At 48.7% G+C, this 12,766-nt stretch overlaps 1 protein-coding gene across 1 annotated transcript in view; it reads right to left on the bottom strand.

Moving 5' to 3' along the window:
* LOC146870357 (C-type mannose receptor 2-like) overlaps positions 1-12,766 on the bottom strand; it is a 937,589-nt gene that overhangs the window by 656,727 nt on the left and 268,096 nt on the right. The window contains 1 exon segment of the mRNA XM_085640508.1: positions 10,624-10,797. Within this exon segment, the coding sequence (XP_085496634.1) occupies positions 10,624-10,797 (174 nt within the window).

The raw sequence follows: 12,766 nt of genomic DNA, 5'->3' as shown, positions 1-12,766 counted from the left end.
GCCGCGCTGGTGCAGGTTCGAGAGTCGACAGGCCGGTAGGGCTGGGGCCTAAGCAGTTGGTGTCTTCTTCTCTTTTTAGCAGCTGCAGGGCAGGTCTCTGTTCTTCTTGCTCTTCTTGTAATTTTCTATCTGGAATCTGAGGAAGGAAGGTTCAGGGGGCCCCTAAATACTAGATTTAGGGGCGTTACAGGTAGGTGAAGGCCAGGGACCAATGGTTCCTTGTCCTGGGGTGGGTACACCCCCTATCCTGCCTCTCTCCTGTGGGAGGGGGGCAGTAGCCTAATCCTGATAGGGTAGGGCCTCCCATCTTCAAGATGGCGAGAGCCCGGAGATGTGCTTCACCTCGCCTCCCCCACCTGAGGGGTGGGGTGGGCAGGCTGGCACATCCCCTGTCCTTGTATGGGGTTTCCGGCCAAGCTTCCCGCCAGAGTGGGGGGTTGCAGTGGCCTGGGGAAACTCCAAATGGCGGCATGCCTTTGAAGCTTCCCTTTGCTCATCCTGGGGGAGGAGATTTCTCACCTCACTCAGGATGTGCATTGTTGCAGGCCCGGGAGAGCAGGGGCTCTCCCACCCAGGGGTCCAGCAACGTGTCTGCTGTGTGGCAGCCTGGGCAGCCTCAGAGCAGACGTGGATTGTAAGTTAGCTGTAAGGGGGCATCTCTAAGATGCCCTCTGGGGTGCTTAGTACATTAAATCCTACACTGGCATCAGTGTGGGTTCAATGTGCTGAGAAGTTTGATACCAAACTTCCCAGGCTTCAGTGTTGCCAATATGGTGCTGTGGAGCTCTTGTTTGACAAGCTCTCAGCACCATGTACTCTTAAATGACAGCACTGCACTTACAGTGCCCAGGAATGGACCCGGGTACTGTAGGGGCACAGGGCTCCTGCTCCTGTGCCCACACCATAGGCGTAATGCACCCAGCTAGAGGGGTGGCTGACATATGCCTTGGCAGTGTAGGTGATGGGCATGGTACACCGTGATGTGTGCCATGTCGACTCTTTGTTTTGTCCTGCACCCAGACACTCAGCCTGCAAGGGCAGTGTGTGTGTAAGGGTACAGGGCCTCTGAGGGTGGCACAATGAGTGCTGCAGCCCTTAGAGGCCTTCCCTGGCCACAAGGCCCTGGGTACCTAGGGTACCATTTACTAGGGGCTGACATGTGGCTAGGGTTTGCCAATTTGGAGTTTGTGTGGTTTAAGGAAGGAACATAGGCCCTGGGCACCTGATTGGCAGGAACCCAGGGTACACTCAATCGAAGTACATTCAGCAATTTAGCAAAAAGTGGGGGCATACCATGCAAGAAAGATGGCACTTTCTCACACCCCTGTGACAGACTGCCATACAACAGTGGGGCGCACTGGCGAAAGAGAATCAAGCCCATGAGTGAGGGGACAGCTGGTTAACATATAGTACCCATGAACTGGACGGCCCAAAACAGGGGCCAGGCTGGTTGTAAGATCTAGTCTCTGAGACTCTAACCCACAATAGTCCACGCGGAGGATGGGGATCTAGCAGGAGGGCATTAGTGGGCCATCAGCGCTGGGTAGGGACAGAGTGGTAGACTGAAACCCCAGCGGAGCCGGGAGTTCATTGATCGTCTAAGAACTGGCACAAACTCCAGGCAGGGTTGCAAAAGGAACAACCGACAACTCAACCTTACTGGTTCTTACAGAGACACCTCGGTGGCAGCCCCCTGTTAGTCCACATGGAGACTGGGTTGGAGGGGGATGGAAAGAGAGCATGCCCCTGCCTCACGGAGGTAGGTGTATCTCATTGACGGCAACCTGAATGGACCAACTCTCATAGAAGACAACCAGTCTGACATTGAAACTTTTATACTGAATGTCCTGGTATTAGCAAAGACACTAGGTTACAGCCCAGCGATCAGGGAGCATCGCCGGTTGAGATGAGGAAATCTGACAGGAAGAGGGACCAGGAAACATGAACAATAAGCCAGAGGAGGACGACAGAACTGGGAAATTGGTACCCCCAGTGATCCCCACCCTGCAAGATATCGCGCAAGCCATAAAGGCCTCTCGTGAGGCACTAGAGACTAAAATAGACACTCTGGTGACGGATCTGGGAATATTGCGAGATGATCATTACCGCTTAGCTAAGCGGGTTACCACAACCGAAAGAGACATAGCAGGCTTACTGCCGGTCTTGATGACAGTGACCAAGTGGGTTAGTGTACTGGAGGCCATGTAGGACCCTGGAGTTTAGAGTGGAGGATTCTGAAAATTGATCAAGTCAAAATAACATTTGTGCCATAGGTTTGCCTGAGCACATTGAAGGGATCAACATGGTGAAGTATCTATCAAAATGGCTTCGAAAGGAGGTGGCGGAAGAAGGTCTCTCCTCATTCTTTGCCCTAGAGAGGGCGCACTGAATGCCAGTGAGACTACCGCTCCCATGGGCCCCACCACGCCCGGTGGTAGGATGCTTGTTGTACTTCAAAGATGGTGAACATGTCTTAAACCAGGCCAGGCCAGACACAAAGGAGACCTTATTGCGGATAACAGTACAATCAGGATTTATCTGGACTTCTCAAGAGAAGTGCAAGACAAAGATCGTCCTTCCTTGATGCAAAGGAAAATCTCAGACAACAGGGCATAAAGTATGCAATGGTTTTCCCAGCCAAATTGAGAGTGGCCACAGAAGAAGGCACACAGTTCTTCCAGGCCCCGCAGGAGGTGTGGAATTGGTTGGATCACCACCAACAACCTGGTTCCAATCAAAGTTCACGCAGTGTGTGCCCTCGAAGGTCTCAATCAAAACGCAGATTCAGGCGCAGCAACACAGCAGTCACTACCTTGGAAGAAGTTCAACAGAAGCGGCAGAGGGCCATGGAGGTGGTGGCCTTCCTGAGCAGAAGCAGAAAGGGCCCTCGTCAGTGGAAGAAGAGGAGACCAGACACCAAGACTCAGATCATGGGTCCATGGCATCTGCAGCTTCGAGTGTGAATCTGCCTAAAGTCACTCTGGAGACATCCGGCAAAATTATAGGAGGTGCTCAGCGAATGGTAACTCAAGCCTGAGGTGGTGCAGTAGAAGGATGTTGTGGTGGGGGAGAGAGGAGTGCATGACTGCCCTTCCCTGAGCTGGGGAACATATTCCCAACACAGATTGTTGGGTGGGTGAATTTGGCTGTGGGGCATGGAATAGCCCTACCCCCTTACACAGTTACACATGAGTACTCCTGAGATGAATGCAAGAAGCTTGCAGGTTTAAATAGAGTCATTTGTCCTGGGATGTGGGAGTTGGGATAAAAGTTTATTGATGCTTGCATGTGAGAGTTGCGCCCAATGGAATCCTGTTAGGAGGGTTTGTTCCTTGGGGTTGCTGAAGGGTGGTGAGCGCGCATCGGAGAGGGAGGCTGCCTGAGGGGTTACACTATGGAGGGATTGGGTATACCGATGAATTATAAAATGCTCTCCTGGAAGATTAGGGGGATACACACGATGACGAAACGGTATAAAGTCTTTTCCTACTCAAATAGGAGAGATGTACAGATTGTGCTCTTACAAGAGACTCAACTTAACAGCTAAAGAGGAAGCAGAATTACAGAGGCGATGGAGGGGTCAAGCTTATTTCACCACTTATTCAGCACATTTATTTGGGTTCAAGAAGGGATACCCTTCCAACCCACAGGGCATATGATAGACCAGAACGGAAGGTATGTAGCCATGACAGGTCAATTGTAGGGTCGTGACATAGCACTCCTTAATATATATATATGCCGCGAATGTCGACCAAGGGACACTCTTGGCTGATTTATTTAGGCCATTGGCCCCCTTTCATTTTCATTCGACGCTGATGGGAGGAGACTTCAACTGTGGGACAGAACACCAACTTGATTGATCGTATCCTCCTTTGCAGGATGCACACGTCACTTGGACGGCTCGGGCATTTTCCAGATTGGCAGACTAGATGGGGATTGATAGATATCCAACATCTCCACCCTAGCCAAGCTCTTAGAAAAATGTGTTCACATGCAGCTTATCAATCACATTGAACAATTCAACCTGCTCAACCAATACCAATCAGGCTTCCGGGCAGGTCACAGTACAGAATCAGCCATGACCCACATAATAGACGACGCACTAAAAATCCTTGACCAAACGAAGCCTGCTTACTTTTCTTACTTGACCTTTCATCGGCATTTGACACCGTCAAACACGATAACCTGCTAGAGTTCCTAAAGCACAGAATGGGACTATCTGGATCCATGCTTTCATGGTTTAACTCTTTCCTCCAAAATAGATCTCAAAGAGTCAAGGTCAATCAATCCTTGTCTAACCCCGTCCCAGTCACGTTAGGAGTACCGCAAGGCTCTTGCCTTTCACCCACACTTTCCAACCTCTTCATGGAGACTCTCACCAAACTTCTCAGTCTCTCCAATGTCTGTTTTCACATGTATGCAGACGACACTCAACTCTACATCAAGATCCACTCACTTGAGGATATCAAATCTCTCAACTCAACGCTACAAAAAACTCAAGCATGGTTGGCTGAAAACCATTTGAGACTAAACTCCCTCAAAACGGAATTCCTCTTAATCGCCCCCCCAACAAATCGTCCAACATCCTTGACTGAATGAAGCACCTAACAGCACTCAAAGGACAACCACTCATTGTCGAATCAGCAAAATCATTGGGTGTGACACTGTACAGAAACCTAAAGATGCAGAAACATATCAGCGCCTCCACAAAAGGTGCACATTTCTACATGAACACCTTAAGAAGACTGAAACCCTTCCTGCCAGCAAACGACTTCAAACAAGCAGTTCAAGCCCTAGTAATCCCAAGAGTGGAATATGGGGTTGTAGCCCTATGCGGCCTCCCCAGATCGACAGCCCCGCTAAGAGCCGCTATCAACTCAGCCGGAAGACTCATCACAGGTTAAAAAAGAAACACTCACATCTCTCCAGACCTTAGAGCCCTTGACTGGCTACCGTTCAAAGCTAGAATTCACTTGAAAATTGCATGTATGACACACAAGACCATACATCACAACATTCCGAGCTATCAAGCTCAGAAACTGGTGCTCTCCGCTGGTAATAGGTCCTCTAGGAGCTCCAGGAATCTTCTACTGAAACCACAACGATTTGCCAAGAAGAAAACGTACAACCGGACCTTCTCTGGAATGGCTCCTAGGATTTGGAATGCTTTTCCTACAGAAACAAGACTGAAACCTTCCACTGCCTACTTCAAAAAAGAAGTGAAAGCGATTCTCATGGCAAAACTCACTTGAATTATGTACTTTCCACTGTAATATAAGTATTAGTCTTTATTAATGATCTCCGGTTATCGAAATCACATATATTACTATTTTTTCTGGGGAATGACATGTCCTTACAGAAAATTCAAGCAGCAATAAAGGACTTACCAAGAGGGACAACGCCAGGGTCCGATGGGCTCCCTGTCGAATTTTATGATAAATACAGGGAGGAATTGGCCCCAAAACTCTTAGAACTCCATAAAGTGGCTAGAGAGTCTAGGAAGCTTTTCTACATCTACGAGAGAGGCAGAGGTGACAGTGTTGCTGATGCCGGACAAACCCGCTTCGGATTGCAAGGCATAGCGGCCAGTGTCAATGCTTAATACGGACTACACAATCTTAAGCAAAATATTAGCAACCAGACACGTATGCCCAAACTAGTGCACCCGGACCAAGCGGGATTTATCAGGCGTGATATGGCGCTTAATATAAGGTGGCTGCTGACACTCCTAGAAGCCACCACATGTGACCACAGTCAAGTATTTGCTGTTGATATAGAAAAACCATTTGAAAGCCTAGAATGGAGTTACTTATACGGGGTACTAGTGTGCGCAAAGTTGGGGCAGGGATTTTTGACATGGGTCAAACTGCTATAAAACCACCCTACGGCTAGAGTTTGTACAGGTCAGAACATTTCTGGGAGCTACAGCATAAGCCAAGGAATGAGGTAGGGATGCCCCCTGTCTCCACTGCTATTTGCACTGGCGATGAAGCCAGACAACTCAGACTAAGAATTGGTATCAGGAAGTACCAGTGGGTGATTGTCCTTACCACATAGCTCTATATGCGGATGATCTATTACTCTTTCTTAGGAACACAATGGATGACCTGAGTGGGGCGAGGGGTAGGTTGGCAGAGATTGAGGCCCTGTCGGGTTTAAAGGTCAATTGGCAAAAATGTAGCCTATTCCGGACAAAAGTGAACCGGGGCCCTCCACCGGGGTTAGACCTGCTACAGTGAGAACCACGCTGTCTACCTTACCTGGGTACTAGAATATTTCATGAGCAGGCCGGCCTCCTAGATAAGAATGTGGGACTAGCCATTAAATCGCTGAGAGTGACCACAGAGTTCTGGAAAATGCACTCCCTCTCAGTGGCGGGCAGGGTTGCGTTCCTCAAAATGGTGGCACTACCATGATTCTTTACGGTATTGCCTCTATGGATCCCTAGAGGGATGTCCCGAGAATTAGACTCCTTGACCACTGGGTTTATATGGGGCCTAAAACACAAATGAGTGGCACTCACTACATTACAATGCCCGGTGATAAACGGATGGCTACCTGTACCTGAATTTGAGGCGTACTATTTTGCAGCGCAGCTGCAGTGGTTCATGCAGTGGATGGAAGCAGGCAGAATCCGGGCACTTGGGCCATTCATCCTAACACTGGATAGATTGAAGTGGGTGCTCTTAAAGACGGGGAGCCCTCATGAGGACGAGATCGGGAAATTCCAAGTGATGCGCCAGTGTTGGACTCACTGCCTTCGGAAAATGCGTCGGAGACTCTCTTCCTCGCCTGACTAACCCATCACAATGTTCACAGTGTTGTCCCATGGGGAAACTGGGGAGGACTGATGGAGTGGGCAACTGCTGGGACAACGAAGGTGAAAGATCTATATTGGGACGGAGAGCTCCTCCCTTTTGAGGAGTTCAGGACAGAATTCGACCTTCCACTGGGCCACTTTCTGCTTCACAGTACAGTAAAAAAAAAAAAAAAAGAGTTCTGCAAGCAGGAGAAGGATTGGGAGAGGATGTAGCCTAACGGCTACGGCGGTCGACCTTAAATCTGGGGATCCGGGTTCAAGTCTCGGCAATGACGCTCAACATCCTGTGATTCTGGGCAAATCACTTAAATCTCCCCGTGCCTAACAAAAATGAATGTGTCCTTGTGTAATGCAACTGGTGCTCATGTAAAGCGCTCTGATACCCAATACCTTTGGGTCAAGTTTGCGCTACATAAAACTCCCCACCCCCCAAAAAAGCAATGGACTACGGATCTGACAGAACCACAGCCTCATAAGACCTGCCAATACATCGTGACATCTGCTGGCATCTACAGAGCAGTAACAGCCCTTTATAGAGTAATACAGGGGGATGTACTCCTACCACAGAAACCTTGTGCAACAAATGGAAGGGAGACCTCGAGATTCCGGTCCCCGAGGCTGACTGGAAAAAAATACAGGACAGAATACCGAAAGTTACAGGAACTCGAGATTTAAATTGCTTAATTTTTATATTCTTACGCTCACTCTCGACAGAATTGGCACTTCAGCGTGAATGATGCTGCAGCCTGAGATGTGGGGAGGTAGAAGAGGAATTCATGCACAAACGAAACTCCCTTCAGAGGTCATAGAGAAAGAAATGCCTTGTTCCCCGGGCCATTGCCTGCTGGGCTGGTTCCCTGATACATCCAAGACAAAGGTCACCCTTCCATCCCCGAGTGGCCACTTGGCGAAAGGAGCTAGAGAAACGGGCTAGCTATGAAGGGGAAGTACTATGGAGAGATTGTAGGTGGGGCATTGGCTTGGTGGACACAACCCGAGCTTGGGAGCCACTGGTGGACTGCTTAAAGAATCCAGACTCCCAGTCATGGGTACCGTCCTCGTCCCGGGCGGGGTTCCCCTGCCCCACAATCCCCCTAAATTGGTACAGTGCATGAACGAACCGACTCAAACTCATGCATCCCCCTTACCTCAGTGCCACAGGAAGAAGGAAAGCCTACTAACTACCATTTGAAGCAGCAGAGGTGAGTCTCCTTGAACAGAACTACCAACCTGGAACAGGCAACGAAATGGGGCGCAACTCAGACAAGGGAAGGGAGGGGGGAGGAGGATCAAGTTTTGGAATTGTTTTGATGACAGGCACTTGCTGTATGATAAGGATTGCAAGTCCAGTATGGACTAGCATTGGTGGACACTGAATGATGTACTGAATTTATGTGAAACTTTAATAAAATCTATTTTAAAAAAAATACTTGACTTTAACCCACTCGAGAAGACCCTCTGATGTCTGCTGGCCTCCAGTATCTCCTCCCAACTCCCCTTGGTTGCCATACATGAACAACTGTGCACTTGGCTGTATTGAACCTTGTTTGCTAGCTCTGTAACCAATAACCACTTGCAGGACATTTGAGGTAACAAATTCAGTAAAGATAGGTCCCCGTTTACAATGGGCCAGGGTATCCTGTTTTGGGAGCAGGCTCCCTTTTGCATCTGAAAAAGATTTCAAATTAATAGCAAATTGTAGCCAAGTGGGAGCTCATCGAGCAATTTTCTGCAGGTCAAATCTGCCACAAACTGTGGGAAAACACTGCACACAACTCTGATGTGCAGACTGGTGTAATCGCATAGCATCACATAGCATGCAATTCCACGTTTGAAGTGGTACAACTCAGACTGGACGCACATAGGGTCGCTTCCTGTAGTAATCAGCAGGCGCTCAACTTCCACTCACAATTTGCATCAGTCAGAGTTGTACCCTTAGTACCATCCTAAAGGAGATGCAAATTAGCTTCCGGTCCATCTACAAGGTCAATGATAAAGGCAGTGAACATTACAGTCTCTAGTGCGCGTCCTAATTGTACCCACTGCTGACTCTCTCCACAACAGAGTAAGCTCAGTTTACCACCACTCTAGGCCTTACTTAGAGTTTGGTGGGTGTCATTCTCTGTCACAAATGTAGCGGATGTCCCACCCACTGTATTACAAGTGCATTACAGGCTATGGGTTTTAGAATATGGGGGATGGGATGTTTTGTCACATTTTGATGGAGTATCCAATCCGCCAAAATCTAAGTAAGGCCCACTGTCTCTTCTCACCTGTTGCTTATCCATATAATCACCCCCAAGGCATCTAATGTGCCACCTCCCAAGTCCCCAAAGTGGAACATCGTCAGAGATCTGAAATAAATCCAAGCATATCGCTTTCCTCCTTCAGTCTCCACCAGCTTGTGCAGCAGACAGGATATATTCCCACATGAAAGTCACTAGACTTGTAAGAACGTTTATGAGTAAATTTCCTGTAAAGTTTGCAAGAAATAATATCCTGAGCCGTTCGTAATACACAGAAGCACAAAAGACATTAATGTGAGCTAAGGCCGGCCCACAAAATCTGCTCATTTCATGCATCGACCTCTACATCTATTCCTACTCTTACAATATCATTTGGAAATTTACCTCAAAAATAACAGTTGCCATCATTAGAAATATAAAATGTCTCTTGGCACATCAAACAACAAGACGTGCTTCCTTGTGTTAAGCACCGGTCCTCTTTAACAATATTGTAAATAATCTGCCTCACAATAACAGACCATTACATAAACACAACACAAAACATATTATTGTGCTCAGCACACAAAGATTTTTCAATTCAAGCACACATTCAATTCAAGCACACATCTAGATCTGCCATTGACAATGCTGTTACATGCACTGTATACGAACAACACTAAATGATCAGAATGCTTAAAAGGAGTGGTTCTCTGCGTCTGATTACATCACAACTGACGTCATAACACCGAAAGCCTAATTCACAGGGCCATGTTCGGCTATAAAGCATGGATGCATAGGGAAATTGTTCCATTTACACCGGCCTCCACTCCACAAAAGGAGACTTCGAATGTGCCTGCACAATTACACCACAATTACATACAGTATTAAATAATCAGGGGCTCGGTGTGAGGTGATCAAGGCACGGTTTGTTAGTTACCACAGACTCATAAGTGTTTGGGTGTTCAGAAACTCTTCTCAGACAAATCCATTTTTCCATCCTGGATATAGTCAGAGATGTGTTTAAAGGGTTAAGATAAATACACTACCAGGTTGAGAAGTGGTCACTAGGCACTCCCAAACGTCAGGGGGGGGGGGTTACTGGAGAAAGGGTTTGTTTCTTCTCAGAGAAAAGGTCTTCCAAAAGGGGGAAAAAACTCAAGAAAAAATGTACTGCTGAAAAGCAGAGCTGCCTGTCCCAAATGCCTAATTGTGCTACATGTACAATCTTTCCAGTGTCCCAAAAATATCACATGGCATTGGCAGCAGTCCTTGCACCGTTTTTCAGGGGTACTACTGCTTATGTTCATGGGATTCCAAAAAATAGTAAATCTGCAGCCGTTCCTGGATGTACTTCTGTAGGTGCAAATGTGCCACCTTTTTATTTGCGATTGTGGCTCCCAATTTCCAGCCCATATTTATTGCTTTCTCTACCTGTGGTTTGTTGCAGGTATTATATAAGCAGATTCTAGAAGCTGGTAATACCAATGCTTACATACAAAAGTAGACTTCAAAATCAGTTTTGGAGAAAACACCCAGAGAATGCTCAAGAACCCAACATGGCCTCAGGGTGGTACTTACTTCTCACTGGACAGAATCCCCACTTCTCTTCTTTGCCATAATCCACCCTGGTGGCACACCATAGGTGCCCATCTTCACGCCCGATGCTGGTGCAACCATAGAACCACTGGTTGTCGTACTTGAAGGGGATGGCGCAGGGTCTGCCGTGGGAGTTACCTTGAATGGTGTAGGTGTCTGGCGAATGAACAACAGGAGACACAGTCAGTCATAGACCCAGTGCAGAAGCTATCCGAGTTAGGGGGCTAGAGCTACCCTTAGTGCGTGCAGAAAAGATCATGAGAAATCCTGGCTAAAAACAAGGTACATTTACTTTCACGGTATGCTCATAAGATCTATAATTATCTGTGCTCATTAATTACACGGGTAGAGTTCTTGAAGTAGTTAGTGAAGTCCTTGCCATAAGTTGGCGGAACAGCAGACTCATTAATTTGCTGCAGGCACGATCGATGCTAAGGATTTAAGCCTGCTAGACTGTATTGCACTCCGCTGTTAAAGGACACATTCTTCCCTGAGCTGATGCATTACACTCTCTGAACACTTTTAGTGAAGTACTCTCCAACGGTGAAAGCTAGAACGTTGGAGCTATATTTCAAATATCAGATATATTTGATGAGAGTTTAACTTGTCCATCACCTTTCAACAGGGCGCAAGTTTCATCCTATCATGCTTTGCATTCCAGCTAGTCACAGGACATTACTCACAACTTTGCCCTTCTAATCACAGATAATCTGAATCAGAACCTATCCTAGCAAACTACAACATGTTTCATAACACGATTAACCCAATCCATTTGTCAGCACGAGATACATATATGATCTTCCCAATTAAATTGGCTGATTCAGGCAGTAAGAGTTCTTATTCTATAATGGCAGTAGTGAGCTTCCAAAATTGAAAAACAATTCAATCAAAATTTAGATCTTTAAAATGTTTCATCTGTTAGGCTAATACAAATAAATATACTGAGATGTAAGGTGTAACTTGTCTCCTGCCTAGCAACAAGCAATCTGAAAGGGCAGAGTAGCAAACTGGGTGATACACAAAAGTTAAAAAACAATTAACTACATGTATTACTTTGTGTTACTTCTTTTTGCAATGACAATTCTTTTTAAGATGATCCTCAAATCAAGCTATCTGGTTGTTACATCTGCAAATATGATAGTCTGGTTCTTATATTTGCTGAATATCCACCATCAAGTAATTACAATGCTAGTGGATGAGGAGCAGTCAAAACAAATTTTGAACATAAGGGGGTTTCAGATTATTTGTGTGCAAATTAAAGGGTGTTTATACTAGGGGTGGGCAGAAAACTACGCTCCGTCAGCGTAGCAGATAAAGCCAGCCACTCCTGCACACCGGCCCGGTCCCTGCTTCTGATAGCAGCCAGGCCGGAGAGAGCCTCCCTGGGCCCCGGTGGACCCCTGTCTCCAGCACCTAGACCCTCGGCTGTCTTGCAGGACGGGGGTGGCTCACGCACCCCGGGGCCCGCCGGACGGTGCAAGAGCCCCGGGCCCGGTCCCAGCTTCAGAACCCTAGCCAGGCCGGGGAGAAACTCCCTGGGCCCCGGTGGACACCCTTCCCCAGCGCATGGACCCTCGGCTGGCTTGCAGGACGGGGGGCTCCCGCTCCCTGGGACACTGGGACGGAGCACAAGCCCCGGACCCGGGCCCAGCTTCCGAACCCTAGCCAGGCCAGGGAGAGCCTCCCCGGGCCCTGGTGGACACCCTGTCCCCAGCGCCCGGACCCTCGGCTGGCTTGCGGGACAGGGGGCTCCCGCACCCCGGGAACGGAGCTCCAGCACCGGGCCCGGGACCAGCTTCCGGACCCCCAGCCAGGCCGGGGAGAGCCTCCCCGGGCCCCGGTGCACACCCGTCCCCAGCGCCCGGACCCTCGGCTGGCTTGCGGGACAGGGGGCTCCCGTACCCCGGGACGGAGCTCCAGCACCGGGCCCAGCTTCCGGACCCCCAGCCAGGCCGGGGAGAGCCTCCCCGGGCCCCGGTGGACACCCGGTCCCAGCGCCCAGACCCTCGGCTGGCTTGCGGGACAGGGGGCTCCCGCACCCCGGGACGGAGCTCCAGCACCGGGCCCAGCTCCCGGACCTCCAGCCAGGCCGGGGAGAGACTCCCCGGGCCCCGGTGGACGCCCT

Source organism: Triturus cristatus, chromosome 1_1 (genome assembly GCF_964204655.1).
Source record: "Triturus cristatus chromosome 1_1, aTriCri1.1, whole genome shotgun sequence".
NCBI lineage: Eukaryota > Metazoa > Chordata > Amphibia > Caudata > Salamandridae > Triturus > Triturus cristatus.
Note: the sequence above shows the minus strand (reverse complement) of the source record. Positions and strands in the feature narration are given on the sequence as shown.